General features: G+C 48.5%; 2 protein-coding genes across 5 annotated transcripts; both read left to right on the forward strand.

The window, feature by feature from the left end:
• Window positions 1–1,769: 1,769 nt before the first annotated feature.
• ATP6V1G1 (ATPase H+ transporting V1 subunit G1) lies at window positions 1,770–5,512 on the forward strand. Its single transcript, XM_055720702.1, has 3 exons — window positions 1,770–1,927; window positions 3,196–3,296; window positions 4,734–5,512. The coding sequence occupies exons 1-3, from the start codon at window positions 1,846–1,848 to the stop codon at window positions 4,905–4,907; spliced, it is 357 nt and encodes a 118-aa protein (XP_055576677.1). The 5' UTR covers window positions 1,770–1,845; the 3' UTR covers window positions 4,908–5,512.
• A 151-nt stretch (window positions 5,513–5,663) lies between these two features.
• On the forward strand, window positions 5,664–27,211 carry TMEM268 (transmembrane protein 268). Of its 4 annotated transcripts, none has more exons than XM_027809610.2 (9): window positions 5,664–14,100; window positions 16,477–16,810; window positions 18,725–18,834; window positions 19,393–19,500; window positions 20,733–20,882; window positions 21,973–22,083; window positions 23,583–23,663; window positions 24,575–24,754; window positions 25,580–27,211. In XM_027809610.2, the coding sequence occupies exons 2-9, from the start codon at window positions 16,705–16,707 to the stop codon at window positions 25,757–25,759; spliced, it is 1,026 nt and encodes a 341-aa protein (XP_027665411.1). In that variant the 5' UTR covers window positions 5,664–14,100; window positions 16,477–16,704; the 3' UTR covers window positions 25,760–27,211. The 4 variants fall into 4 exon arrangements, with proteins under 4 accessions (XP_027665411.1, XP_027665412.1, XP_005442142.1 ...); XM_005442085.4 differs by lacking the exon at window positions 5,664–14,100 and adding an exon at window positions 14,123–14,523; XM_027809611.2 differs by lacking the exon at window positions 16,477–16,810.
• Window positions 27,212–27,219: the final 8 nt, after the last annotated feature.

Raw genomic sequence — 27,219 nt, forward strand, 5'->3', positions numbered from 1 at the left:
GATAGAATTAAAGCCATACAAGCAGCTTTTTTTTATTCATGCAAATGTAGATCTGAGGATTGGAAACATTTTTTTTTTTTTTTGCAACAAGTGAGAAGTGATTTTTCAAAATTTGAAGTGAACTGAAAAGTTGACCAGCTTTTAGATTCACATGTGCTTCATGTGACACACACCATGAGGTTTCAATTAGCTTTTGAGACATCTCAAACTAAAAAGCAACACAACAAACAAAAGATTGTTTTAAATAGAAATAATTACCTCCTTGTTTGTTAACCAAAATGAAACTGCTGAAAACTTGTTAAACGTTTTTTCGTCAACCCAAAGCTGTGCTTTGAGAGGGATTTTTGTCTGGAAACTTAGTGCCATCATAGCTGGGGTATTTTGGGGGGCAGAAAAGGGCAGCGTTATCCTCGTTACATTACAGACAGAAGCAGCAAGTCTGAAAATCACAATCGCCCTGGAGGGAAATAACACCCTGATGCGCGCTGTGACTTCAGGGGAGAGCTGGGCCGGTTTGGGTCCCTCTGCTGCAAACCTGCTGGATTCACCGTGTCCCCTTCAGAGCACCCTGCTGGAGGCGCAGTCTGTGGGTTCAGCTCAAGGGCTCTAATTAGCAGCAGCAGAACACCTCTTGAAAATCCAGCAGCAGCTAATGAGGATGGCGAGTATCTAGCTGGGAAGGGGACTGATGGGCATCATCTGAGGGCTGCGGGAGAGTTTAATGATTGTGTGGCTTTTGCAGGTGAGGAGACAGGAGGACAGTGGCTCCTCAGGTTTGGAGTCGGATGAGGAGACTCGGATCTAGGCTGTTTCTGTTGCGAAGGAGCCTGGCTCTGGCCCAGCTGAACCCCACCAGGTGTTTTGGCTGTGGCATGTTTTGAAAAAGCCACATTTTCTGCCCTTTCTGAGCTCACCTATCACCTGCCCGGCACCCAGGTTGCATCCCCTTGGCTGAGCCTGCCCCACTTGTGGCAGATGATGTGGGACCGGGTTTGCTGGGTCTCCCTGTGCCCCACCAGCACAGCGGGTGCCACGCAGACACCCATGTGTCCCTCTGCCCCCCACAGCTGCCCCCGCGCCGACCGCCGGCTCCCAGCCTTGCTTCAACCCCCCAATTTGCCATCAGAGCTCTTCTCCCCACCTTTCATCTTTTTTCATTGAAGCAAATCTAACACTCGATGGACAGGCCCACTAAACCCATTTAATTGCTGGGAGATGAAGGTCACCTTGCTAGACACTCATAATTCCTATTCCGCACTATAAATATGCATTTGATTCACTGCCTCCGTCCCTTGCATGACAGGGAACTGAAGCAGCGCACCACGACGGCCCCCCGTTCCCCGCCGCAATGATGTGAGGGCTGCAGCTCTGGTGCCTCCTCAGAGCAGGATTATTCGGCAATAATTGTAATTTATGCTCTGGAAGTGGCGGGGGAGCCGTGTACAGGGCTTTAAATCACCCCCGGGATGTGATGGCCCAGCGTTGGGGTGAGGCAGGGGGTGTCTGGCAGGGCCTGGCACCCTGAGGGAAGGTGGCCCTGGATCGTTATGCATTGACCCCCCTCGCCCCGGTGGCTCCGCGGGGGGCTGCGGCCCCTCGGCCCGCGCTGCCGGGGGTGCCCGGGAGGAGGCGGGCCGCTGCGTAAAAGCCACGACACAAATAAGGCCCCGCCGCCGCCCTGCGGGGCTCTGGGGGCGCTTTCCCGCCAGCTCGCTCGCGGGCGGGGCAGGGGCGGTGCTGCGCAGGCCCCGGTGGGCGGGGCCCGGGGCGGGGCGGGGCCCGTGGCGGGGCGGGGCCCAGGCCGCGGTGACGCTGGCGGCGGCGAAGGGCCGGGAGGGCGCCGCCATGGCGAGCCAGTCGCAGGGCATCCAGCAGCTGCTGCAGGCCGAGAAACGCGCCGCCGAGAAGGTGGCCGAGGCCCGCAAGCGTGAGTACGGCAGCGCCCGGCCCGGCCCTGCCCCGCTCCGCCCCACCGCGGGGCGCTGGGGGGCCTGCAGCGGCGGGGGTCCCCGGCCTGGCCTAGCCCGGCGCGGCCGCCTTAGGCCTCTCAGGCCTGGCCGCCTCGGGGGGCTGCCGGCGCGGCCCCGCCGCGGGGTGCGGGAGTGCGGTCGGTCTCCCGGAGCTCCTCGGCCGCGGGGAAGCGGGGGCCGCGGGGGCCGCCGGAGCCCCCCGTGCCCCTGGGGGACCCCTCCCCGCCCGGAGGGGGTCGGGGTGGCGGGGAGCGCCGCGGGGCGCCCAGGTGTCCAACCGCAGTGGGATGTGCCCGGGCAGCAGTGCGGGCCGGTGGCTGGAGGGGCCGGCACAGGCCTCGGAGGGGCTGGTGGCTCCTGGCCCGGTGGGGCAGCTCTCTAGGAGGGGATCCCTCTCAACACCCTTCATGGCAGCAGGGTCTTCAGCTGGGGGATGCTGGTGCTTATCTCTTTCTTTCCTATCTTTAACTTGTTTTTTTTTTCCTTCTGGATGAAAACAGTGTATTTGCCCGTCAATGGTTAGACATTTTATAGAGCAGAAAGAGCTACTTCTTGGGGATCCATGTTAGCTTTTCCTGTTAAGCAACAGAAATCATGTTACAAAGATCCCCCCACCTTTACAAATCTCCTGCTTCAAGCATATATACATTTACTTATTTTTTAAATGAAGCTGCCTTGTCTAGTGGTTCTACTCCGTGACAGTGTTGCAAGAAGCAGACTGCTGTAGTTCACTCTAATGATGATAACCTCAGAGGGGAGAATATGGTGGAAAGTCCAAGAGGGGAAGTTGATGCCGTAGCCAGTTTTTCTATTGCTTGCACAGTTGGCCTGCTGCAGAACTGAGCCTTCGTGTTCTTCTGTGCTCTTTGGGATCACTCAGATGGGCTGCACGCTCCCATCAGCAAGGCCGGACCTGCAGGTTGCCTAATGCATCCGCTGGCTCAGAGAACCTCTTCATTTCTCACTGGTGGAAGCTCACTGTGTGGCGAGCTTGGTGGTCGTTTGGTGGCACACTGGGTGACCTCGTGCTGCGGAGGTTGGCTAACACCTCAAAGCTGTAGGGGCTCCGAGGGTGTGCGATGCCCTCCTGATGCATCCTATAGAAGGGGCTGCTGCAGTAGCAAACACTGTAGTGGCTCTTGTGCATTGGGTAGCTGGAGAGGTGTGGGGGAATATGCTTTCAGTACTTTCTCTTTGTTTCATTTGGTATGTTCTTTGAAAATAGGAAAGAATCGGAGGCTGAAGCAGGCAAAAGAAGAAGCCCAGGCAGAGATTGAGCAGTACCGTCTGCAGAGGGAGAAGGAGTTCAAAGCCAAGGAAGCAGCGGTTTGTTTTCTAGATCATTCTGTTACCTACCCAACCCCTTAGCCTTGTGTTTAGGGTTACTGGCCCTGAGAGCAGCCCTCGGAATGGAACGTGTTGCCAGCAGAGTACTTCCCTAACTGCCTTCCTCTGATGCACAGCCACGTGTCGCAACAAAAAAACAGTGGAAGTGAATCAGAACATGGTGTGTTGCATCTCAGCAGCCAGAACTATTGACTGGTAGGGAATTAGCTTAATGAGCTCGTGTGTTGGCTAGTGCCCTGATGGGTGGCAGCCTCCCAAAACCTGCTGTATGTAGCAGCATCAAAAATATACCAGGCTTATTCCCCCGTGACAAGCTGTTTTTTGTGATGCTAACGTGGTAGAGACCACTTGCCTCATAGATGCTTTGCTGTTGCTGAAGCAGTTGTAAGGCTTGTATCCTGCTTAGCAGTGTTGCCTGCTGTGTCCCAAGAGGTGTGTTTGCCTTTCCTTCTGAGCAAGAGGAGGTGCTACCAAAAGGTGCAGAACTGAGGCCCTTCACCAGCTGAGGTTGTTTCCACTGCCTGTGGGCCTCTGTCAGTTCTGAAATCTTCAGAAAATGGCCTGGCAAGCCTCCCCTCTGTCCATCTTCCGGTTAGCACAATACCACCTCCTCTGTTCTTCTGCATAATAGGCTTTATGTCAGTAGGTCAGGATTAATTTTTTATAATTGCTTGTTAGCTTAGTTCACTAGGCATATGGTATCACATGCTTCCAGGCTAATAAAGTGAACTTCACTGCCTGTCGGCTGGGTTTGTTTTATTTATCCTTCTCCAGAGAGAGAAGCTCTTTGAATTTCAGTCCTAGGGTACTAGTCTCTTTCAGCATGTTTTTTCAGTGCCTTTTTGCACCCACACCCCCCTCTTATGGGGGTTTCCTCTCTCTGCCCTTGCTCATGGGTCAAGAAGGCGTTGTAAGCTGTGAGAGACTCTTGCTGTGTGTATCACGTGTCCCACAGTCCTTTTTAGGAAGGCAGAGATTTTTATATATTCTGCAACGGTAAAAGCAGTAGGGTGATGTGAAGACTGTGTTTAAACACGGGTGTTCCTTTTCTTACACTGTATAGTACAGTAGTGCCCAGGGGTTCCTGGTTGCAGTTGCCAGTGCAGCAGGACCTTTACTGCAGGCATTCTTCATAAGCTCTTGCTTTAAGGTGCTAGATAATGGATAAAAGAGGATAAAACGCATGGGCTGTGGATGAAAGGCAAGCTTGGGAGAGTTTAGTGGGGAAATCTTGAGCAGAGAATCCAGAAATACTACTATTTTTAGGTTTTTTTTAAGTTCAGTTCTTTCCCCAGCAAATATTAATGGTTGAGATGCACTGAGGCAGTCCAGAATACCAAAATTCAGAGCTGGGCATAGTGTTTCCTTTGTCAAAAAGAAAGCATGTGAGCTTTCTCTTTCCTTTGTTATTTGTAGGCACTTGGATCTCATGGCAGCTGCACCACTGAAGTTGAGAAAGAGACCCAGGAAAAGATGAGCGTAATCCAGCAGAACTTCCAGAAGAACCGTGAGGTGGTCCTTTCCCAGCTGTTGTCACTAGTGTGTGACATCAAACCTGAGATCCATGTGAATTACCGCATCAATGGGTAGTAGTGGAAGAAGGAATAAGCATACTGGAAATGCTGGTAGTAACATCTTGAGCTTGAGGTGGAATGTACAGCTCTCAGCCATACCTTAACTGTTCCTCCTGTAAATGTGTTAAATTATTTCAGTGAGTTGTAGGTCATCAGTATCTTACTGGAGTTCTGTTAGTTTCTCTCTTGACACTGATTCAGAGCTTATTCAAACATTAAATGGCCATGTCTCAAATCTGTGCTAAGTTATTAAATATACATTCAAGTTGGCACATCAACTCTCCCTTTTTATGTGGGTGATATTCAGTGAGAGGCTTTTCTCTGTGAAGTAGAAAGGAGAGAGATTCTGGCCAGGTTTAAATGGAGAGTCTGTGTCAGTAATTATTAGATCCATATAACTGTATTCTTGTTGACCAAAATGCATTTTTTTGGTGTGTTGTTAAACTTTGTACAGGGGTTAAGCCTTGTAAGAAGAATTCTGTGGCTGTACAGTGCTCACTGATAATTTTCAGGTGCTTGAGTTTCTCTGTATGGAATATCCTCTGTATATTCTGCTGTTAGCTTGAGTTACAAGTCTGGCACTATGACACTTGAAAGTAAAAACACTTATTTAACTCCAAAGTCTGCAGTCACTCTTGTTGTTCCTGCTAACTTGTTCTGAGTGCTGTCAGGTTTCTGTGTTGCATGGGAGTTTGGACTCATAAAAAAATCAGTACTTAATAGTCATTCTTCATTTTTTTTTAAAAGAGATACAGCAAGTGTCTGAAGGTCGTTGCAGGTAAGTTAAAAACCCATTACAGAGCTCCTCCTCTTGGCTTCAATCTGATGTGTTACCTGCCAGATCATTCTGAAAACCTTCAGGAACAAATGTTCTTGTGCCATTAGGGGAAATAAAATGTTGCCAGTTCACTAGAATAGTTTGATAGCCAGGCACTGTGCAGTAATTATCCTTCCTTTAATCAAGTACTGGTCACTGCTTGTTTATACCAAGGTCACACTGTACCCTGCAGCATTCCGCTATACCTGGGAACAGCGTGAAATAAGTGTGTTGTGGTTGTCTGTGCAATGCTTTCTAGCTCTAATCAAAAATACACATGAATACATCAGGGGGTTTCATCTTTCAGCAGTTTCTTCCTCTCCTTGTCACCAGAATATGAAATGTGGCTTTGCTTTTTTTGTTGAGTTCAATTCAAGGCTTTTAGCAGAAAAGAGACCTAGATCAGCATGTACCTGATGTAACCCAAGAATCATTCAGTTCAGGATCTATGCAAGAAACCTTATTGATGCTGTTCCTCAGGCAGAACATCCTGCATTTCCACAGGCCCTCAGCATAGCATTGAAAAGCCTCTCAGACTTCTAGAGCTCGAGTGCGATTGGGAGGGAGGAGAGCGGGATGGATGGGAAGTCATAACAAAGGAACTAATGTCTGCCTGCAGTCACACAGGGCAATAAAAGTGTAGATGGGTATGGTGTCTCCTGTTGTAATATTTTTGTGGTAGTGTACTGTAGCTCTGAAAGGATCTCTTTAGGAATTCAAGGTATTAAATGGGTTGTAAAATTAAAACAAAAGCCTCCTGCAAAGTCAATTGTGCCAGGCTGGGGGAAAAGCCAGGTTGGTACAAAGAGAACATGATCAAAGCAGTTTTAATCAGTCTGGTCTAATGACTGGAGAGGTGCTATGGCCTCATAAAAGGTTGCAGCCATGCTAATTCTACTCTGTCCTTCGGAGATGAAACATTTCTTCCTGTTGAGAACAGGTGCTCAGACTCCAGCATGATATTCCTCATAAAAGTTGTCCTAGCTCCAGGCTGTAATTAGCAATTTCATCCCATTAGTTTATCAGTGAAAGACTGCTGCTCTGTCCAGAAAAAATATAGTGTGCGCCCCACTTTCTCATATTGGTTCATAAGTTTCCCTTTGTTAACGAGGTCTTTCTATCCTTACTGTTTAGAAGAGGAAGAGGCAGGAGAAAAGGAAAAAACCCTTCCCTGCTTATTTCTTCTTGGCAGAAGGTGGTATGAAGATGCTCCCCTTAGACTGTGCAGAAATTGCAATATGTTGCAAGAATATCAGTTTTCTGTACTACTTCCCTGGAACTTAACTGCTGAGAGTTACCTTACTCTATAACTTTGAACATAAGAAAGTATTTCCCATTACTGCTCTCCAGGAAGGCTGGCTTTGTTTGCAGTGTAGATGTTTGAATTTATACTGAGATTCTTCCATTTTGCACTGTGATGCTCTGAGAAGGGGGGGACCTATTGCTACCTTCCTGCCTAAGCTAGGCTGTGCCAGAAAAATACTCTGCAGGAAACCGCCAACCTTCTGACAGAGGTATGGAGTTGGACATGTGGCTTCTTGCCTCTGAGATCTGATTTTCTGTACTTTCTGCAGCAAGTTTGATTAGTAAAACACCCCAGCTGCTAGTACAAGCCTGTCTCCAAATTCTCCCTGTTGCTGATCTGCCTCTGTAATCCCTCACAGATGTGGCTCCGTGTGTATGAGCCATGGCTTGCTCTTGTACCAGGAAAAAAAGGTCAGGAGGTGCTTTGGGTACACATACTGCTGTCTGAGTCCCTTAATTTGAGCTCTCACCCTTGGAAATGCCAGCCAGCTGCCAGGATGGTCTGAGTCCTGGTACTGTGTGGAGGTATGAAGTGGTCAGCGCTCGTGTCTTGTTTTGTGTGTGCACAGTCAAGTGAGTGAGTGGCTGCGGCTGTTGATTTCTCTGGGTTAAAACGGCTTGCAAATATGCACTTTCCTGGGATCAGCGCGGGCATGTTAGGAGTTACACAGTGCAGTTTGGCTCCAGTCACAACCATGTTCATCAGCAACGGTTTGGAGCTGATTTTTGTGGAATTTCTGTTCAGACATGATCTATGTATTTATAGAGCTAATACTTTTCGCTTTTGAGATACCACTGAGAAGGTGTGTCATCTGTACAAGCGCCAGATGGGCAAATGGCTTATTAACACCAGAATACGAGTGTCATCTAGATGGCTTAACATGCAGTACAAGGAGTTTGTGCTGCTTGAAGCCAGAGTTCAATTTTTAAGGCACGTCTGTGTCGACAGAGCTTGCTGCCCGCTCGGCTCGTGCTGTTCGGCCTGAAGGTCAGTGTCTCCTCACTGTCACCTGTTTAGGCACGGAGTTCAAGAGCAGTTAAAGAGCTCAGCACCACTCTGGGAGGGGAAGCGGGGGGGAAGCCACAGCCCCCCATCCCAGTCAGGTCCACCACCTCTGCTCTGTCTAATGATGCTTGATGTTTGTTTGGTCAGTTCAGAGCCCGTCTGGGTTTGATCCCCTGTGTGTCTGTTGGGGTGAAATCCAAGAACATGAGGGAAAGGTCTAGTAATGAACAGGAGGAATGAAACAGTGAGCGCGGTGGTGGCAGGGAGGTCCCCGGTCATTCGCAGCCTGGGGGATCCTGCACCAGGCTGCGGAGAGCAGAGAGCGGGCGAAGGGCAAGGCGGTGCTGCTGCTGGAAGGGTCATCCAGACCCAGGGTGTGGAATGGCGGGGAGTGTGCTTCTCTCTGCCTTTGGTTCATGGTGCTTCCCGTGACATAACAGTGATCATTTAATTATTTTGATAGGAGCATTCTGTGTGATACTTAACGTGTAATTTGTTTCGTTTGTTTCAGAGAAAGCAATTTTCCCCTCTAAAAAGCCTCCCTGCCCCTTTTCCTTCTTCCCTTTCCAGGGTCCAAACAAGAAATAAAGGAGGGAAATCACCCACAACTCCGTATCTGGAGTCCAGGAGTCTGAGGGAACTTTCATTCAGCAGGGAGCAGTTTTGACTGCCAGTGCTTTATCAGAAACTCCCCTGGCAGCTTGATTTGGCCACTTGCAGAACCACTAGAGAGGACCCTAAATTTTCCTGGTGCGGTGGCTACTGCTGAAGGTCAGCGAGCTGTTCCTCATTCTGCATTGTGATGTCAGGCTGGCTGCTAGATAGTAACATAAATGAAATGTTCAAGGTATTCCAGTGTGTAAATCCAAATCTGGCAACCTGAAATTCCTCATTTTTCTGCTTTTGTGAGGTCCCTACACAATTCCTGATAGTCTTTATTAAGCAGGCTTATTAATTGAGGAGGCTTTTTTAATGCTAGATATATGACCATCAAGCTTTTGGCAGTCCCTGTCCCCTTCCTTCTATCCACAGCTTTGGGGTCCTGCTGTTTTCTCCCACGCTGGTGCCCTTCTGACCCTGGAGCAACAGAATGAGCTGACAATAAGTAAACCCTACAGAAAAGTCAGCAGTTCCTGGCGTGCGAGGCAGCTCGTGGGGGATGCGAGCAGCAAGATGGTGAGTCCCAGCAATAGCTGCACGTAGAGTAGCTGGGTGCACTTTTATAAAAACACACCCTAATTTTGACACGCCTAAATGCTCTTGTGCCCTCTTGCCATTCTGGTCTACCATCACACAGTCCCTTCTGTAGGTTACAGATAGCTATTTCAAAAGACTGCCATTCCTCTTCCTTCTCTGTGCACAAACACTGCTTGGTTTTCCTCTTTCTTTCTATTTTCCTCATCTAGGATCTTTCTTCTTTTTATCTGACATCACTAGTTCTTGCATTAATGCACAATAAGAAAGACAAGCCTAGAACCCACTGATCCCAGCTGAGGTTTTGGCTTCAAAGTGTTAAAAGACTATCAAGAACCCTCAAGATCAATGTTTTGTTGAAAAAGTTCCCCAAACTAATCCAAGAAAAGAGCATAGTTTAATCTTTCTTTGAGGTTGAAAGGAGAAAGTACTAATTTCATGCAGAAAAGATTCTATCTTGGACTGGCATAGGAATAGAAAATAAATAGGTATTAAATTACATTCAGTTGTCTCAAAATAATCTAATAAAGCATCTTCTGGATCAATAGCTGAATCATTATCCAAGACACATACCAAGCTTTCTCTCTTTTGAGATGCAAGAAAGAGGATTTTACATTAGCATAATAAAAAGGATAATATTTTAACTCTTCATAGGAAAAAGGCAGAAGTAGGGCAAAAAACCCAAGAACCACATTTTATGACTTAATCAAGTGTCACTTTTCATTTGAAACGTAATTTAGGGATATTGCCTGATACAGTTTTTATATTTAATGACTGTCAATCTGTCAGCTTTGCTGAATTGTTAGACAAAAAAACCCCAAGCTCAAACAAACTCAACCCAGAGTCCGTGAAAGAAGGCTGTGTGCAGGGAGAGAGGGGAAGGGCAAGACAAGGCTTTCAACATCTTTGTTCTCCTAATTAAGGCTCACTGAAAGAAAAAAAAAAGAAAAAAAGATGGAACAGTTACCCACTGAAAATGCAATTTCATCAAAAGAAAATGAGATCTGCCTGTGTTGGCTGCCACTCATGGCTGCAGCGTGTGCAGCCACAAGACTTATGTAGGGAGAAACTGCCATCGCCCGTAGACTGTGGCAAATAAAGCAGAGTAACAGTGATGTGTCATCAGCCTTTTGGATATTGCAAAATGTAAAGTTTATCAAACCATGTAGTAAATATAGACAGAATATAGTTTTAGGAGTCAGAATAGGAAAAAGTGGATTAAAGAGTATATGTTTCAGTATTTCAGGCAGTGAGACTTGAAGTAGGTAAGAGTTGTCTCAGAAATGATGTTAAGAATGTGTAGAGGATGAGGTTGTCCCTGAGGACAGGAGGTATTGGTGGTTACAGTCAGCCTGGGCAAGCACTTCAAATGGCTGATTTTTTTTTTTTTAATTTATTTTTTGTCTGGAATCAGGTTCTCTAATATATTCATTAATGCAGCATGATGGAATAGGGAGTACAGTTATATGTCCAGGGCACCAAGCTGGGAAGAGATACAAACAGTACAGAGGACTGAATTACAATTCAAAATTGTCTTGATAAATGGGAGAAATGATCTGAAACCAAGAGCAAGAGATTCCCCAAAGAGAAGTGTAACTCTGAACTAAGAAAGTTGAAATCAAATCCACAAAACCCAGGCAATCAATAACCAGCTGCACAGCACTGCGGAGACTGTGAAGGTGAGGGTGAACTCCCTGGACTTAGCCAATGTTTTGTTTTTGAAATGAAGTTGCCACTGTACAGCGCAGAGATACGAGTGTCCTGTGTAAGATGGAGGTGAGAGAGCGAGCTGTTACACTTGTGAATGTGATGAGGTCTCTGTGTCCCGTTCAGATGCTGAGCCTTGAGAGATCTGAAAATAATTGCTCTTTGAATAGAGCATTGAAGGGCCTGGGGAGATTTGGCAAAGGCACCTCAGAGCGATGGTGATGGGGAGGAAAGGGGTTATTTAGGCTAGAGACTCGTGACAGCGCAGAGTGAAGTCCTGAAGTAAATTAGAGGTGGTTTCAAAGCAGGCAGACATTTGATTTCCCGCCCTCCCCCCCCCCAACCCCCCCCGATTCGTTGAAGCTAGAAGTGATCAGCTTCATTTGAAGATTTTGTTTAGAAGTGCTTTTTTCCAGAAAGGTTGAGGGGCTGCGGGGTGGATGGCTGTGGAGGCTCCAGCATCGCCCCTGCCGGAGTCCTGCTGTCCCCATCTCCCAGGGCTGTGTGGCTGGGTTTTGTCCCCTAGTCCCTGCTGGCCCTGGTTTCAGTGGCACTGGAGGGAAGGGTGAGGTCTCATTTGACAGTAGGGTGAAAGTATCCCTTGGTGAGAAGGCTGCGGTGGGAGCTCATCACTTAATTAGTGGAAAGTTGAGACCGGGAAGCAGAAAATAGGAAAAGAGCAAGTGAAGAAAGATAGGGAGACTCTGCAAATAGCTTTGCCATGGGTTAAGGTAAGTCAGGACATGTTCCTTCATAGATACCAGTGAGTTAAGCTGAAGACAAACCTCAAGCTGCCTTAACTCTGACTTGTATAACACAAATCCCGAAATCTCTGGCCAGCCAGCACAAGTCGAATGTACAGCGGACACGATGCTTTCTTGAGTGGAGAAACCTGCGTTTTCATTCATTTTCATTTCATTCATTCTCATTTCAATTTTTGGAAGATCTTCATTTGCAAACCTTCATTTTTAAACAGGACCAGTTTCAGAGGATGTCAGCTGGGCTCCACAAAACAGAAGCAGCTCCAGTCTGTGCTGGGATCCTGCCAGCATCCTCTCTCTGGTTTTACAGTCAAATAGTTCCCCAATTCTTGTAAGCCTTTGCATGGCTCTCCACATTCCTTTCTAGATTACTGACTGACTTTGTAGTTGCTGCCAGTTACAATTCTTCCTCTTGGCTTTAAGATGGTTAAATTTCTAATGCTTAAAGTTTTGGTAGGGCCATTTATAGGTGGGATAGGAACGTTATAGACGTAGCTTTGCATTTCGGAAGCCCAGATATAAAGGCATATGTACAAATACAATAGCAGTTTGTTGTCCAGCTAGAATCTAAAATGTGTTGTTTATTGGAAGATATTAATCACTGAATATTTTTTAGACTATTCTGTGGGACCTGTGGCTATAGGATACCTGCTTGGATTTTGAAGATACTTGGTAGGATAAGAATTATGTGCCAAATAAGACAGTCAGAAAACTAACACCTGCCAAGTGTTTCTCAGCGTGTGGCTTGATGACTGCTGAAGTTGGGAAGAGTCGAGCAGGGAGACCTTGACTCCTTACAACCCAGCCTACAGATCCATCATCTCCTTTGGGCCAGAGCTGCAAGTTCAGGGAGGTGGCTGGGTAGAAAACTATCTCAGAAAAGCAACTGGAAAACCTTCCTTTCCATTTTGGTTGGTTTGAACTGCTGTGGAGCTTTCTCCTCAGTTCCTTAGACAGCTGTGAAACAGATGTTTTGAAAACCTTCAGAGAGAAAGCCTGTCAGTCTAAAAGTTTCTAAAGATTTAATAATGTGTGCCTCTTTTGCTACTTCAGAGCAGTAAAACTGGGATTGCTTTAAACTTGGAATTATTTTTTTTTCAATTTTTCTTTGTTCCCCTCCACCCCACTCCACTCCCCTCCCAAATGAGCAGGATTTTTCTGCTTGCGCTGGTGGGATGAGGTGCTGATGCCAAGTTCAGCCCATACACGCAGGTCTTGCTAAACAAGAGGTGTATGATGTATGTGCTGCACATAATTATGGATGTTGCTTTCGAGTTTATTGCCCCCGCAGAGTTTTGCCTCAGGCATTTTTTTTGCAGTGAGCTGACAGTGCTCATTCTAAGCACTTCGGTCGGCATATTCTCTCTCTCCCAGGATCTTTGCGTGGGCGAGAAGAGGAGGAAACGAAGCCAAAGCTTTTGAGGTGTGCAAAAGAACCTAAAGCTTTGCATGGCCCTATCTTGGGTGGGGATTAGAGCTGGGCCTTGAGCTAGTGACAACAGCAAGGAGTTTTATCTGATTTTTCTCAATACCTGGATGATGTTCCTAGGTGAGTTGCCAGTTCCCAGTGTAACAAGATCCCGTGTGGGTAAGCGGCTTTGGAGTCAGTTCTGTTGCCCATGCACCATGTGATGTAATGAACACATTGCTCAGCATTGTCTGGAGCAAACAGGGCTGCATTAATTCAACTCTCCAAGAGAAGAACGGCATTTTCTCCAGGAAGTGTACACAGGCACTGCAATGAAGCTGGGGGTTTTTTTCTGCCTCTTTTTTTTTTTTTTTTTTTTTTTTTTAAGCCATTCACTATGACGAACAGTCACTAAGATACTTGATTGACTTTGTTCCTGGCCTCCATGGATTTTCTAGGTTTTGGTGAGCCATGAAACGACGATTCCCAGGCTAAGGACTCTTCTTTCCCAAGTCATCTCTTAGTGTTGCCTCTTTGCATGAAAGCGAATGACTTCTCCTGCACGTGAACCTGTTCTGGGGCTCTGTCTGACCGTGTGTCCAAGCCCACTGCTTTTCTTCTGAGTTCAGCAACTGGAGAGGAAACTCTCGCCTGCCCTCCCTATCAGCTCAACCTCCTGTTTCGAGGGGGGCCACGGTCCCTAACCTGCGTGTTATCCCTGTTTTGCTGTGCTTTAATATGACCTTTTGCTAAAAATACAGTGGCCTGTTCTCAGCCTGGAGATCTTCGTTCACCTCTTCTGATTTCTCCAGCCCTATCATCGATGCTTGGTTTTGACTAATATATTCACGGCAATCTGATGCAACGTTGGGATTTGTACTTCGTAAGTCCTGCCTGGCTCATCAGGGAGGAGGAGGAGGAGGAGGGGGAGGAGAGCTTCTGTCTGTGCCACTCTTCTGCTTTGCAGCCTTTAGGATCCGGCTCCAGCTCTGGACCCCCACCCTGCAAAAGGTGAGGATAACTGCATGGCAGGATCTTCCATGGCTGTGTCTTGGGTGGGGAAGCACTTTTGAGGAACTCTAGAGGGTTAAAACCACATTTCTGAAACCAGCCTAGGGGAAAAGTCACATGCACAAGGGAGATTTTGCAAGTAGGTGCTTGCAACTCGGGGTAATGAGAGGGAGCTCAGGGGCACGGGCTTCTTGCCTTGGGTGAGCTGTGCCTGGTTAGTCCGTGGTCCCTGGGAGATGTGGGAAAGAGGGTGACCTTCCCTTGCACAGGTTGGGGCTGCGGGACCAGAGACCTCCCCACTCTGCAGTGGGACAGTGTGACACCTGGGCAGTGCAGAGTGGGATGATGGCAGGTAAAGGACAGTGAGGAGGAGGAGGGGGAAGCTGAGCTGTCTCCCCAGGACCAGAAGGTGAACTGGAACAGGTAAGCCTCTGCTGGCTGCTCTGGAAATGAAGCAGAAAGATTTGCTAAATGTTTCTCTGCTGTTTAGCTAGGGCTTGGAGGTGTCCTATGAAGGAGGTCCATAGCCTGAAAGAGGCAAAGTCATTAGAGAGACGTTGGTGTTGCATAAAGAATAAGAGATTAGAGAGACACTGAGCCCAGGGAGTGCAGGAGACGAGTGGATGCCCCTCATGTTAGCACAGGAGGTGGCAGAGGAAGATTCGTTGGGACCCCATCTCCAAACCCAGGCAGTTGTTCTGCAGTAAAAGGCGATGGAGCCAGCTGAGGTCTATGCTGCACAAAGAGATAAAAGGAAAGCTGCTTTTGCCAATGAGCTTGTTGTGGCCGGGGAAGGCAGTTTGCCTCCTGAGGGGCTGGGGAAGGCTGAACTGCCCTGATCCTGCTGCACCCTTTGCTGTTGCTTCCTGGGCACTGTCCTCCAGGGACTCAAAATTCACAATATCTAACCCAGAGAGTCTTCATTCATCTCTAACTTAACATGACAGCAGCAGCAGCAGCAGGGTGGTAGCTTTTAATTTGCTTTTCCTTTTGTTTCTGGTTTTTCACTCTTTGCTTTGCTGCTGTTTTGTGTGGGTTTTCTGTCTTGTTTTCCATTTTCCCTTCTGTTTGATGGTAGCCTGAAGGGATTGAAGGCAAAAGGGGGAAAGGAGTGAGAAAATTCACTGTTCTTCTCCAACTTTTTTTGTGCTGGGAGATGTGCTCTGTTACACGTGGCTGGCTGTGCTCTTCAGGGAAGTAGCACTGGAGAGCTGCGCTCAACGTATGGCAGAACCACTCCTCACCTGCACTGGCAAAGTGGGTGCTGTGCCCACTCCGTGTACACACGCACACTGCACACCTCTTGTGCAATGTCTGCTGTGGCTTGTTTCTCTAAAGCGTGAGTTTCCAGCCGTCTGCAGGTTTTTTTCTGCAATCAGAAGAAACTTTCCTGTTGTTTCTCTTGCCTCAATTTCCTTTCCAGCAGTTCTTCAACCAGTGACTATCCTGCCTTTGTGCAAGGGGGTAACTGCAGCAACAACCACGGGTCAAAAATAAAGCAGTCCTGCTTTGAAAGGGGAGCGGGTGAGCTCCATGAGGCACCCTTACACCAAGAGCACCTTACAGCAACAGGCTCCTGGTGCGAAAGTAAGACTGAGTGGAGGTTGGAAAGTAAATAATAGCCTTGGAGAGGCAGCGCAGGTGCGCCTGAGCCATGTGAGTGGAAGATAATTGAAAAGTAAACTTCAGTCTCCCAAGCATCTGCTTTAATAACCACCCACAGGTCCTGGCAGCAGGCTAAAGACTTATGTCAGCAGTGTTTGCCTGTAAAACCCGGGGCATGGTGCCTGCTGTGGGGCCGTGCCCCGTTGGCTTTTGGCACTGCCCGCGGTAGAGGGGAGAGGGGAAGGGAAAACAGAAACTCTTCACTGCTGCTGGGTGAGAGCTCCTGCTCGTCTCTGCCTTCTGTGGATGCATTTTTCTTCCTTATCTACACTACTTCCTTCGTGTGGTGGGGAATCCCCCATCGCGGCAGTGTGCGGGGTGCCCTGCTTCCTGGGGGGGCATTTACATTGCCCCCACTTTCTTCTGAAAGTGCCCGCTGAGAGCAATAGCAAAAAGCCAGTTGGCTTTGCAAGGAGAAATCCTGACTATTCCTTGGCTAATTGTTTACAAAATGTGAATATTTAAGACTGCTGGGATAACTTAAGGAATATTTAAGGATAACTTTTCCACCTATTAACAAAACAAAAAGTAAAAAGTAATTGCGGCGGAGGGCGAGCCTGTGCGTGCTGCACTCATGGCTGCTAACACCTACCTGGTGGTAACATCCACAGGGAGCGGGGTCCCAAGAGCAGGGTACACCCTGGTGGTCTGTGCTGTTACCCTGTATTTGCTGTCTCTGCAAGAGGTGGGATTGTCTTTTCCTCTTTTCAGGGCTAGAGAATGTCTCCTTGCTCACGGAAAGCAGGGTCTCCAGGAAGTCCTCAGTGGGAGTGTGAATGAGGATTTTACAACCTGCTCCTCAAGGAGGAGAGCAAGCCGGCTGCCTGCTGCCTTGGGGTGGAATCGCTGTTTCTTAGCAGTGAAAGATAAGGCCAACCCACAAAGCACTGAATTTCTGACGATACAGCATAAAGTCCGTCAAGGAGAGGCACTTTCAGTATGGCCCATAAAAGCCAAGCTGGTGGAATTGAGAAAAACAGGTCAATTCCCTCCGTCCTCTACTGTAAGAGTGATTTAAAGGAAGGATCCCTGCAGTGGGTGAAAGGTAAGCAAGCAACCTGGTGCTAAGGCGAAAGGCAGTACTGAGTACAGTGCCCTTAAAATCACAGAAGACAAATTTTTCAGAGATGTTTATTAACAGCATCTCATGTAACTAACCATGTTTCATGTTTAGTTTTATGTTTTTTAGATTTTTAGATTTTTATTTATTTATTTTATTTTGGAGGAATATGTAAATAATAAATAAAGAATGTATTTTTTTAGGTTTTTAGGTTTTATGCTGAAACATAGGTGTTTCAGCATTCTGGGGTGGCGATGGAGACATTTTAACTTTTTGGAAAGCCTGATATATAGGAATGAATGGGCATCCACTTGTTGCAAAGCAGGACCCTGCAAGTCCTCTTCTCTTGGCCTTTAAAAGTCAAGAAATCTTTGGGAAACTTGACCTGTGCTTTCTAAGTGACTCCCTTCCCTGGTAACAATTTGCTCCCCCTCTGCAGTACTGCCTCCAAAACCTCCTGAGGTGCTGTGTAGAGACAGAAGGCAGCGCCATGGATGGCAGTTCTCACCGAGACCTCCACGCACCATTCAGCAGGGCACCCTTTTCGCTTGCTCTGTTCATGGTACCTCCTTAGTGCTCAGTTTTTGCAGGGGCGAAGCAGCTTTTGTCACTCCAGCAGAGGTCAAGGAGCTGAGCCTCTCTGCAAATCTCGGGTATCTCAGCTTGGCACCCGACTTTGTGCCAAGCAGCTTGGCCAAGGCCATGAATGGGATAGCTGAGCCCAAGGCTGAGGCCATTTGTTTTCATTCTTGCTTTGTACTTGCTGCCTCCACGCTCTGTGCCAGGAGGAGGTAAACCTCAGCAAACAGTCAGGACCATGTTACCCTGGAGGTTTCAGATGCATCTACTCTTCCCTTTTTTACTTGATGCAGTCATGCCCTGTTTTAAAGTAATTGCCTCATTTCGCTTAGCATCGCCTGTTCCTGAGCAGTGAAGAAGTGATGAGGATGGAGGACATAAGTGGGAGGGAAGGGTAAGGTGAGTGCACGCTGCATTTCAGCCAGCACAGCGGTCTGGGAGAGCACTGAGTGACAGTGCCAGCAGGAGCAGCCCCAGGGGACGTCTGGCTGACCCCGGATCTGCAAAGGGGAAGGACAGCTGGGTGAAACCTCCCTTAGACCCACTCGCTTCCTCCTGACGTAGCACAGCTTGTGTAAACTCTAGATGAATGCCAGATGGCCTGCCAGGAGATCACAGCTCTCCTGTGCTGCTCCACGGCGGCTCTGCCTTAGCTCCGAGCAGCCGGCTCCTCAAATCTAGGCCAGGCTGTCCTCTCGCTTGCTAGGCTGCAACCTGGATCTCTAGATTACATCTCTGATCCTAGTCCTAGCTGAAACTGGGAAGCTGAGAGCCTTGAGCAGAGCCCAGGAGCACTGCTGGAGTAGGGAACTGGACACTGCAGGACCTACGGAGTCACGCTGCAGGGCAGCCCTGCCACATCCCTGACAACGTGGTTATTGGAAAGCACTTTAATTTGATTGCTCAAACTTTTGCTTGTGGTGGGTGGGGTGAGTAGGCAATGGAGGATCTCTCTGAGAGATAGATATCTTCAGAAACACCAAACAGCTTCAGTCTATTGTCCTTTCAGTCAAGGATCAGTGAGGCAAGGCGTTATCCTGGGGAAGATTAGAGCATCATGTTATCTCTGACTGCTCGTTCCTGGAATGTGTATGGGGTTTCCTCCCTTCTAGTAGGTTGTTTCCTTACAGGGGACATCAAGCTGCTTCCAAAGCTCCTTGTGGTGTTCTTAGAAATGTCCAAGGGGGAATTCTGGATCCATTTTAAGCATGTCAGGGTGGTCTACGTTCCTCAGCTTTCCCTTTGCCATGTGCTCCTTAGCTGCTTGGAAAAAAAAACCCATTCCAGAGCCGTGCTCATGACTCCTTTGGGCTCTTGCAGAACCCTTCAATGGCCAGGTGCTCATGGTGCTCAGCATGGACAGCAGTTGCTCAGCCACCTCCTTAGACATGGAGCTTTGTGCAGAGAAGCTAAAGTCCCTTGGGGTTCAGGTAAGCTTCTCATGCGCTATCTCCCCTGGGCACCCTGCAGGAGTGAGTGCTAGCTGGATTAGCATCATTTGCATTTGCACTGACATCAGAGACAGTTTCTGGGTTTTTATTGGTTTGAGAGTTGCTTGTTTCAGTTCAGCTTCAGTCTATTCCCCATGGACAGCAAGTCAATTGTAGCAATCTTGGCCTAAACCTCCATGAAGATACCCATTCGATGTAGGTTCTTTTGAATTGCTTGAAAGTCACTCTGATGGGATGGAGCATCCCTGGGACAATCTGTCTTGTCTTGTCCTTTTGTCATAAAAAGGTGGTTTTCTTTTGTGACTTTCCGTGCACTTCCCAGGGAGATATTACTCATTGCAAATGAGGCAAGAACACTAGTTTTTGGTGTGTGACAGCTGTATGGATGAGACTGGAGGTGCGCTCTGTGAGAGGGTGCTCAGGGACACAGCTTTCAGTGCCAGCCCACCCCCACGGTGGCTGCCCAAGCTAGTTCTGATGGGACTAGGAGCCTAAAACTGGAGAGTGGCTCTAGTTTTCTGTTTGCTCCCTGAGCAGGTGGCCACAGATCAGTGGAGAAGGTTAATCCAGGATGCGATCCTGAAGCCTGAAGTGAGACGGTACATGTTCTACAACTCCAGGGTGTTCCAGATAGCCCTCGCCGTGGTAAGGACAGTGGGGTCTTCCACAGGCTTGCCATAGACATGCACTTGCTGAGATGCATCAGGACCTACACCTGGGGTTCTTGTGCCCAGGGAGAGAGAGGGGTTTGGGTGGGGAGGAGACACTGCTTTTCACACATCCTAGTTGGCTCCTTTGAAATCCCAGTTCACAGAATTTCTGCAGATGGAAGGCAAGGCACCTTTTCCAACCCCTTGCTGGTAGTCCCACCAAAGTGGGCTGCCCGTGGTTGGATAACCAGTGTATGCTGAGGCTGTAGTACCTACATCAGACTTCTTTTTTTAACTTGATTTTAAAAGTCTGTCAATATTCTCGCCTTGATGCTAATTTAGACCAATGGATCAGTCAGCTTTGGTTAATGAGACAATTGTCTAGCCTTGCTTGTCATCTTTTGGTGAGAGCAGCTCCTTCAAAGACCCCATTAGCATCTACGGTAAGGCTGATACTTTGCAGTGTGCTGAGGATGTGGTAAAGTCTGACTCCTCTGTTTTAATTGCATTTATTTTTTTGGATAGCTGTTATACGTGTTGTCTTCTCCTTTCACTAATGTTGTAGCAATTGGTGCTCAGTATTTTGAGGATTTGGGTGCCTGTTTAGTGCAAATGAATTATATTATTGCAAGATTGATGCTCTGACATGCTGTGCTGTACATGTCGTATTTGCTTCTGGGCAATCTCCTGCCCAAATGCAGGCCAGCTGAACTAAATGCCAAAGGAATTCTGTTTTGCCTGGCTTTATGCAAAGACCAAGTTTGTCAGTTCTTAACATAGTCCTTGAGCCCAGGTCAGTGTCCACCATTTAAGCATTATTGTAACTGAGTACCCTCTGCACGACCTTGAGCTCTTTGACAGAGGAGCTTTCTAAATACAGGGACTATTAGAAGTATTATCAGTATGCCTCGGTGAGTGCATTTCTTATCTAAATTGAAGAACTAGGTTGAAATCCTTCCCAGGTATGAATCGTCATTAATAATTCACTCTCTGTCTTTGATGACTGGTAATTTTTTACAATAAACTAGGGCTCACTCAACCCTTCTAGTCTTTTCCCTATTTATTACTGGAAAGAACTTCTGTCCTTTATCACACTCTGAAGATCTCATGCGACTTAATTTATGGTAAGGTATTACCCTGTGAGAAGGGACTGGTAGTTTTCTTCTTCCGTGACTTTCTCACTTTCATAGTTTTGTGAAGATCATCAGTCTCTCGGGGTTTTTACAGGTTTTGTACGTGTCTCTCTGGACAAATATTTACTTCACAGTGCAGCTGTGTTCCTTCGGACGCTACTGGGAGGCCAGTGTGCTGGTGACCCTGGCTGCTGTAGCAGTCACCGTAGTTGTGATACTGGTTATCGATCGTCGCCAGAGGAAGGTAAGAGGTGTGTGGGAGCACACAGGACTCCCTCCCACCAAAGTGCTGGGATGCAGATCATCTCCTAAATGCATACGAAGAACAGAATTATCCAGGAAGGATATCCAGTGGACTCGGGGATCAAGTTCAGGCAAGGGATGTTATACCGCCAGCTTAGGTGTCGTAATGCCTAAAATGTTGGTGTTGGAGCGCAGCTGGCTGTCTCAAATTGCCTGCTGTCACTGGAGATAGGACAACAGTTGCAGAGCGTGGTTCATGCTCCCACGGCTGGTGGGAAGCCACAGGGGCTTTCCAGCAGAGCCGGCTCCTGCCCTGCTTCTGACGACAGTCCCTTGCGGTATCAGCTGCTTGTTGCCATGAACAGCATCGTTTACTTGTGTCACTGTGGTGCTCTGCAGTCATGGTCCAGGCCCCGCTGTGCCTGCCTTGCAACAGGTCCCGAGCAAAAAGGCAGCTCCTAACTTATAGAAGTTGCAATGAAATTATAAAACCAAGGTTGACTGGGCAGTAGAAGGAAGCAGGGAGATGATGTTGGTGTGAGAGTCAACCAGCCTGCAGCATCCACTGCTTTGTTGTTGTCAACTTTTATTTGAAGGAATCATAGGAGCATGGAAATTTCTAAGGAGTGATCTGAAGAATAATATTGGAAAGGCTTGATTGCAAAATCCAGAGGGATCTTTGCACTGATTTTAATGGATTGTGGAGCAAGCCTCTAATGACAGCTGAGCAATGGTTCTTCCAAGGGGAACACTGGCAAATGTGTGGGTACCCAGAGGTTCAGGAAAGGAGCCCCCTCACTCGGGGGCTGCTGGGGGACAAAAGAGAGAAACTGGAAGTCAATTCCACTTCAGACGCCTTGTCTATAAAAGAAGCAATCCTTAGTGAGATTTCTGTCTGCACAGGTGTCTGCTAGTGGTGGCCAGGCTGGTACCGATGGCTGGTGACAATCCTGCCCTGGCTGCAGGCTGCTCTTGCCATGGTTTTCCTTTCAGAGATGCAGCGTTTGGGATTACCCAGCTGCAGTTTGTAGCTGTAGGTTGGCCCAGGTTTTGCTGTAGAGCATGTTAATTTTTCTTGCGTTCTTTAATAGATAAATATGAATACAGATGTGAGGCTGGCAGCTGTCAATGAAATCTTTATTAAACACAGTTTAATTCTGGGGATTACAGATGTCCTGGATGGGCCACGCAGCATCCTACAAGTATCCTTTCCGTAGGGAATAATTTGTATCCCTCCTGGGTAGCTAATGATGTGGAGGTATTTATTGATGTTATGATCCATGAGGATTTCCAGAGGGTGGCATTTCTAGAATTTGGGTTTTTTCCTATTGGATGGCATAAGGGATTGGGTGTGTTTTCTTCTCCTATAAATGGGGACTGAGATACCTCCAAAGGCAATTGGAAATAGAATCTAAGAGGTTGAAGTGGGATTAGTGCGTTGTGCAGACAATTATTCCTGAAAGTGTGTTATACTTACACAACAGTGATGATTGCTGTCACTCTGCTCATAACAAGAACGTGCCTATGGCAAAAAAACCCCAAAAACAGCCAAGCACAGAACCTCCAAAACAACACAGAGTAAACCAGAGTCCCCATCCCTGGGCTCATTTGCTGCTTTTCAGAGATACCTTTTCTGGACTAGACAAAGATTTAGGGGAAAAAGAGTTTTAAGACAGCTTGGAATTGTTGAAGGAAGGTGAGAGAGATGGTATCTGAGGTTTGCTGGTGGACCTCACACCACCCCATATATACAGAGAGGTGTGAAATAGAAATGCAGAGGGAAGCAAGGCTGAAACGCAGGGTTGGAGAAGGGGTCAGGGAATACAGCAGGGGGCAGGCAGGGGAGAAGTCCTGCAGAACAAGAAGGAAACATTCCAGAACCTGAATTACACGTGTGTTCAGACCAGCATAGTTTTACATCTCGGTAAGTGAGGACTAATGGGACGAGCCTTTGCCTTTACCTACGTATGCCAGAACTGTCTGAGAGCAGAAAATAACCCAAGGATTTCCACTTTCCTCTGTCTGCTCTGGTGTCAGGTCTGTTTAAACCCTCTGGCTTTTACGCTGCTCCTGAATCCCCTAGATAATGGCAGCTTGAGCAGATATACAAGGGCAGACCTTTGGCTGCCTTCTGGGGGGCTGCTGCTCTCAAAGCTGGCAGGACACATCCCCAGCACATTGCTGTTGGTAGACTTTTCACAGACAGTGCCTCTGTCCTGCAGACAAGCACCGAGTACAGTCAATTCTGTAAAAATTAAATGGAATGAATGCCTAGAAATAAAGGAAAGCAAGCAGGAAGGGGTTTAGGGGAGCTAAGTCAATGTGACCCACCAGTTTATTATTTTGATGTAAGGCCACTGAGGTGAGTGATGGGCAATGGCCCTGGGTTATCCCAGTTGTCACTCCACCAGGCTGCAGGAGGTGTGCGAGGAGGACTGGCTGCTCTCTGAGACAATGTCCACCTTCCTTGCCACCCCTCTTCTTTTCCCCATTAGCTTGAGATTTTGTCTTAGCCCAGACCCTCTTGGTTTAAAATTACCCCTGTGATGTGTTACTTGGTTCCTGACTGCCCTGAGCATCCAGTGAGCACCAGTCACTTTAGCTCTGCTTCTTGCAAGGTCTGTACCATGATCCATGTGGAGGCAGAGGGCTGCGGAGGGGGAAACATGGATAGACTCCTTCCTTAACCCTGCTGTCCCAGCTATGGTTCGTGCACTTCAGCCCGGAGTGCTGCCTCCAGTCCTTGTCAGCCCACATCACAGACCTGCAGAGGACACGAGAGGTAAATGACAGTAGGCACAGCCCGAGCTCCCGCAGTGACATGTGCAGGTCCTCCCCTACACCCCGGATTTGGTGGGATGGTGGTGGGCAAGGAGAACTGAGTGTTTGGGTGTCCTCCTGGGCATCCCCTGCTGTGAACTGGGACCTGGATGGACTGGGAGGTGGATAAACTGCATCTGTTGGTGCCCAGTTCATCAGGAATTTGTTTAGGCCCTGTGGTGGGTGCATGTCTGGATAATTAAGTGTACAACTTTAATAAAGGGAAGTCATCAAGAATCAAGGGCAAATTTTGAAAGCATGTGTCACAATTTGAAATAGCTGACACCTTGAGCTGTCCTCCTGAATTAAATGGGATAGCCTGAGGAATAAGTAAACACTATACTGGGTTAACTGTATAAAATTTTTGTTCTCTTGGCCTTCAGAAAATGTTTTCCTCTATACGAGTGTATAACTATACGGGCACTGCGCTCTTCTGTGCCGAATCGCCCTGGCTGACCACGGCCGCAGGATGAGAGGTGAAGGGGGTTCAGCCCCCTGAAAAATCTCAAGGCTGCTCCTCTTTGTGGATGAACCGACAGATGCAGATCGGGAGGTGGACACTCACTCACCAATTCACATATTGGCTGATATAACTCTTGTAGTTTTTAAAGACCAGGTTCTCCATGCCAGATGTGACCATCATGCTGGGAGCACTTGCCGGCACAAGAGGCAGCCAAGGCAGCCGGGCTGGGGCATGAGGACACTGAGCTTCAAGTGCTGGGCACGACTCTGGGCCAATGCCGTTTTTTACTCTTGGGATGATAATTCCCAGAAGTAAAAACATGCAGGAGGGAATTGTGTCCTTTAAAGGCTGTCCTCAGGACACCACTGCTACCTGCCTTTGGGGACCCCCAAAATCTCTTTCTCTTCCAGTTGTGCTTGCGACACAGCCTGGATGAACTCTGTGTGGTCATGGAGGCAGTGGTTCAGCCCAGCCTGGGGACGAAGGAGGACACTTTGCATGAAGACTCCCCTCTTCTATCCAGTGGGGTGAATAAAAAACCGGTGACGTGCAACAAGCTGCTCCGCCTCATTCCCGAGGGCCCACCAGAGGTAATGAGAAATACCCCTCCCTGACGGGTAGAGGCACCGAATCGCCCCCCCCCCCCCAGGCACCTTGACTCCAGAACTCATCCCAGCAGCTGCCAGCCACCTCCTTTTTCACCAGTAGAAGCTCCTGGAAGCCTGGAGGTCCACACATGCCTTCTCCAGCCCTGACACTGAAAGCAGTTAATGCTTACTGAGCAGCTAGTGCTTAACCCTTGAGGGATTCATGGATTGGGCTCTTCCTTGCTGGTGCCAGGGGTCCCTGCTTGGAAGCCAACCTCTACCCAGGGTCTGTGCAGGAACCTGGCACCTCTGTCTGGGCTGGGGATGGGGCATAGACGTGCCCAGCCTTTGTCTCCTCCATGGGGTGTGCCTTCAAAGACTTGTGCCATGCTGCGTAACAAATGCGCTCTCATTCCTGCTCAGCAAGAAGCTTCGAAGGGATGATTTTGATTTATTTTACGTTTTTCTGCTCACTGTTACCAAGTGAATTCAGTGCAGCTGACATCCCTGCAGACTGAAGCTCTTTGGCATCTACAGGCAAAAGAAAAAGCAACAGGAGATGGGGACAGAGCGGGCAGGTCCCCAAGCAGCCTGGCTCCCCAGCCACCCACCGGCGAGCAGTCATTTCATGTCACTCCCCTGTGGGGACAGCGTGCCAGCACTGCTGACCAGAAGGGGATCTGGGACAGTTATATATGCCATTGGCTTCTGTCCTGTTTCTTTCAGACAAGGACAGTCCTTGAATGAGGGAGTGAATGGTATTTAGTGTATCACCCACGTTGCCTGCAGGGAGATGCTCTGCTCTGACATGTCTCTTGCTTCTTCCAGGTGATGGCCCAGCAGCTCCTGGTGATCTTCAGCGGATGCTACGTCCGGCTCCTGGTCACGGGCCGGCTCCCTCGAGCCATGGCAGGGGGGCACCTGGGGCACGGCAGTGTGCCCTGTCTCTGCCAGTTCATCAGGACCACCGCGCTCAACACACAACAGAGCTGGTTCACAGGCAGGTGACCAGAGGGGCCTGGCAAGCACTAAAATAAGATGTCCATACACAACAGTGTGAAGAAGCTGTGGGGCAGAGGAGAGGCCTGTAATCGCTCATCTGGGTGAATGAGTGGAAATATGACTAATAAAACATGCAAGACACTCACCAGAAAGCTGCTGACCTTTGAGACCTTCTGCCTACCCACTGGCTTGGTGGGAAGGAGCTGCTTTGGGGGTGAGAAACAATCCAGGGGCAGCCTGGAGCTCCCTTGGGAAATTTCCCACTGTTCTTACTTGGGGGCCTTGGAGACCCATGGGGAATAACCTGTAGGTGCCAGCCCCATGCCTTCGAAATCAAGTACATGGGGTTTTTTAGTACAAGGAAGACAGGGAAAACCTGTACATAGCAGTGTTGCAAATGTGCTGTTTGCGCTGGATTATGTTTTTGTCATGTAGTTGTCAGTGACAGTCAGCTTTGTCCTGTGACAGACATGGACCATCTCTCAGCTGATGACTTGGCAAGCTTTCCATGGAAAAACCAGCTCAGGCTGGTGCTTGGTACCTGCTGCTTCTGCTGCCTTCCCTGGGAGGATGGTGATAGATATCGTGATGACCCATGTGATTAAGGTTTGAAGAAGGCACCGAGTAGGGCATGCAGGAGCACGGCTTCTTTCAGACTCCCCTTTCTGCTCCATTTTGGGACAAGCTAATTTCCTTCCCCCCCTTTCCTCCTTTCTTCTCACGGTGTTTGCACACAGCATGGAAGAGGAGCCAGTGGTGAGCAGGAGACCTCAGCTTTTGATGGAGTCTGTGCGGGAATGGGAAATGAAGTGCTCTCAGTCTGCAGGGGGTTGTGTGCTCAGGTGGTGCCCATGCACGGAGCGCTGCCGTACGGCCCCGGCGCTGCTGGCATCCTCTGGCACCAGAGCCAGGCATTTCCATGAAATCCAGGGGAATACACGCGCACAACCTAACCACACGGTGTGGCTGTGACAGCTGCCCTAGGAAGTGGCAGGGGTCAGAAGAAGGCCTCCTAAGGGCTGTGTTTTCCAGCCTTGCTGTGGCTGAGCGTGCTTGGGAGATGTGGCTCCATTCTCAGCCCTCCAGCCCACCTGCTCTCCCTCCCTCCCCATATCCTGCAGAACCCTGCAGCCCCCTGGGCAGAGCTTCTGCCGTTCCCACCTCAACAAAGCTCAGCATGGGACACCTGCCCTGCACAAATCCAGGAGGGTTTGAAAATTAAGGTCACTAGTTTGTGCACATCCTTCCATTGTGTGTATCCCATCCTACCACCGAGCATCCCCCCTTCACGTAATATCGTACCAGAAAAGTTCTGGTACCAAAGATCAAACCATCGTTCAGGGCAGCAGCAAGAGGCTGAGCCCTGGGGACCCAGGAACTTACAACCAGCTCTCCCCAGGGTGCAGGATGCCTCTGCTCCCTCCCATTTTGTTTCTTCACAAGCAACGGTGAGACAAGATTCATCT

This window comes from Falco cherrug, chromosome 9, assembly GCF_023634085.1.
Source record: "Falco cherrug isolate bFalChe1 chromosome 9, bFalChe1.pri, whole genome shotgun sequence".
Classification (NCBI taxonomy): domain Eukaryota; kingdom Metazoa; phylum Chordata; class Aves; order Falconiformes; family Falconidae; genus Falco; species Falco cherrug.

Bases quoted from the DNA above. Each gene is read 5' to 3' on its own strand.
- ATP6V1G1 (XM_055720702.1), top strand. From the start codon at position 1,846: ATGGCGAGCCAGTCGCAGGGCATCCAGCAGCTGCTGCAGGCCGAGAAA. The intron at 1,928-3,195 runs GTGAGTACGGCA...CTTTGAAAATAG, and splicing joins GGTGGCCGAGGCCCGCAAGC to GAAAGAATCGGAGGCTGAAG. The intron at 3,297-4,733 runs GTTTGTTTTCTA...TGTTATTTGTAG, and splicing joins TCAAAGCCAAGGAAGCAGCG to GCACTTGGATCTCATGGCAG.
- TMEM268 (XM_027809610.2), top strand. From the start codon at position 16,705: ATGGCCCATAAAAGCCAAGCTGGTGGAATTGAGAAAAACAGGTCAATT. The intron at 20,883-21,972 runs GTAAGAGGTGTG...GTTCTTTAATAG, and splicing joins TCGATCGTCGCCAGAGGAAG to ATAAATATGAATACAGATGT. The intron at 22,084-23,582 runs GTATCCTTTCCG...CTGCTGTCCCAG, and splicing joins GGCCACGCAGCATCCTACAA to CTATGGTTCGTGCACTTCAG.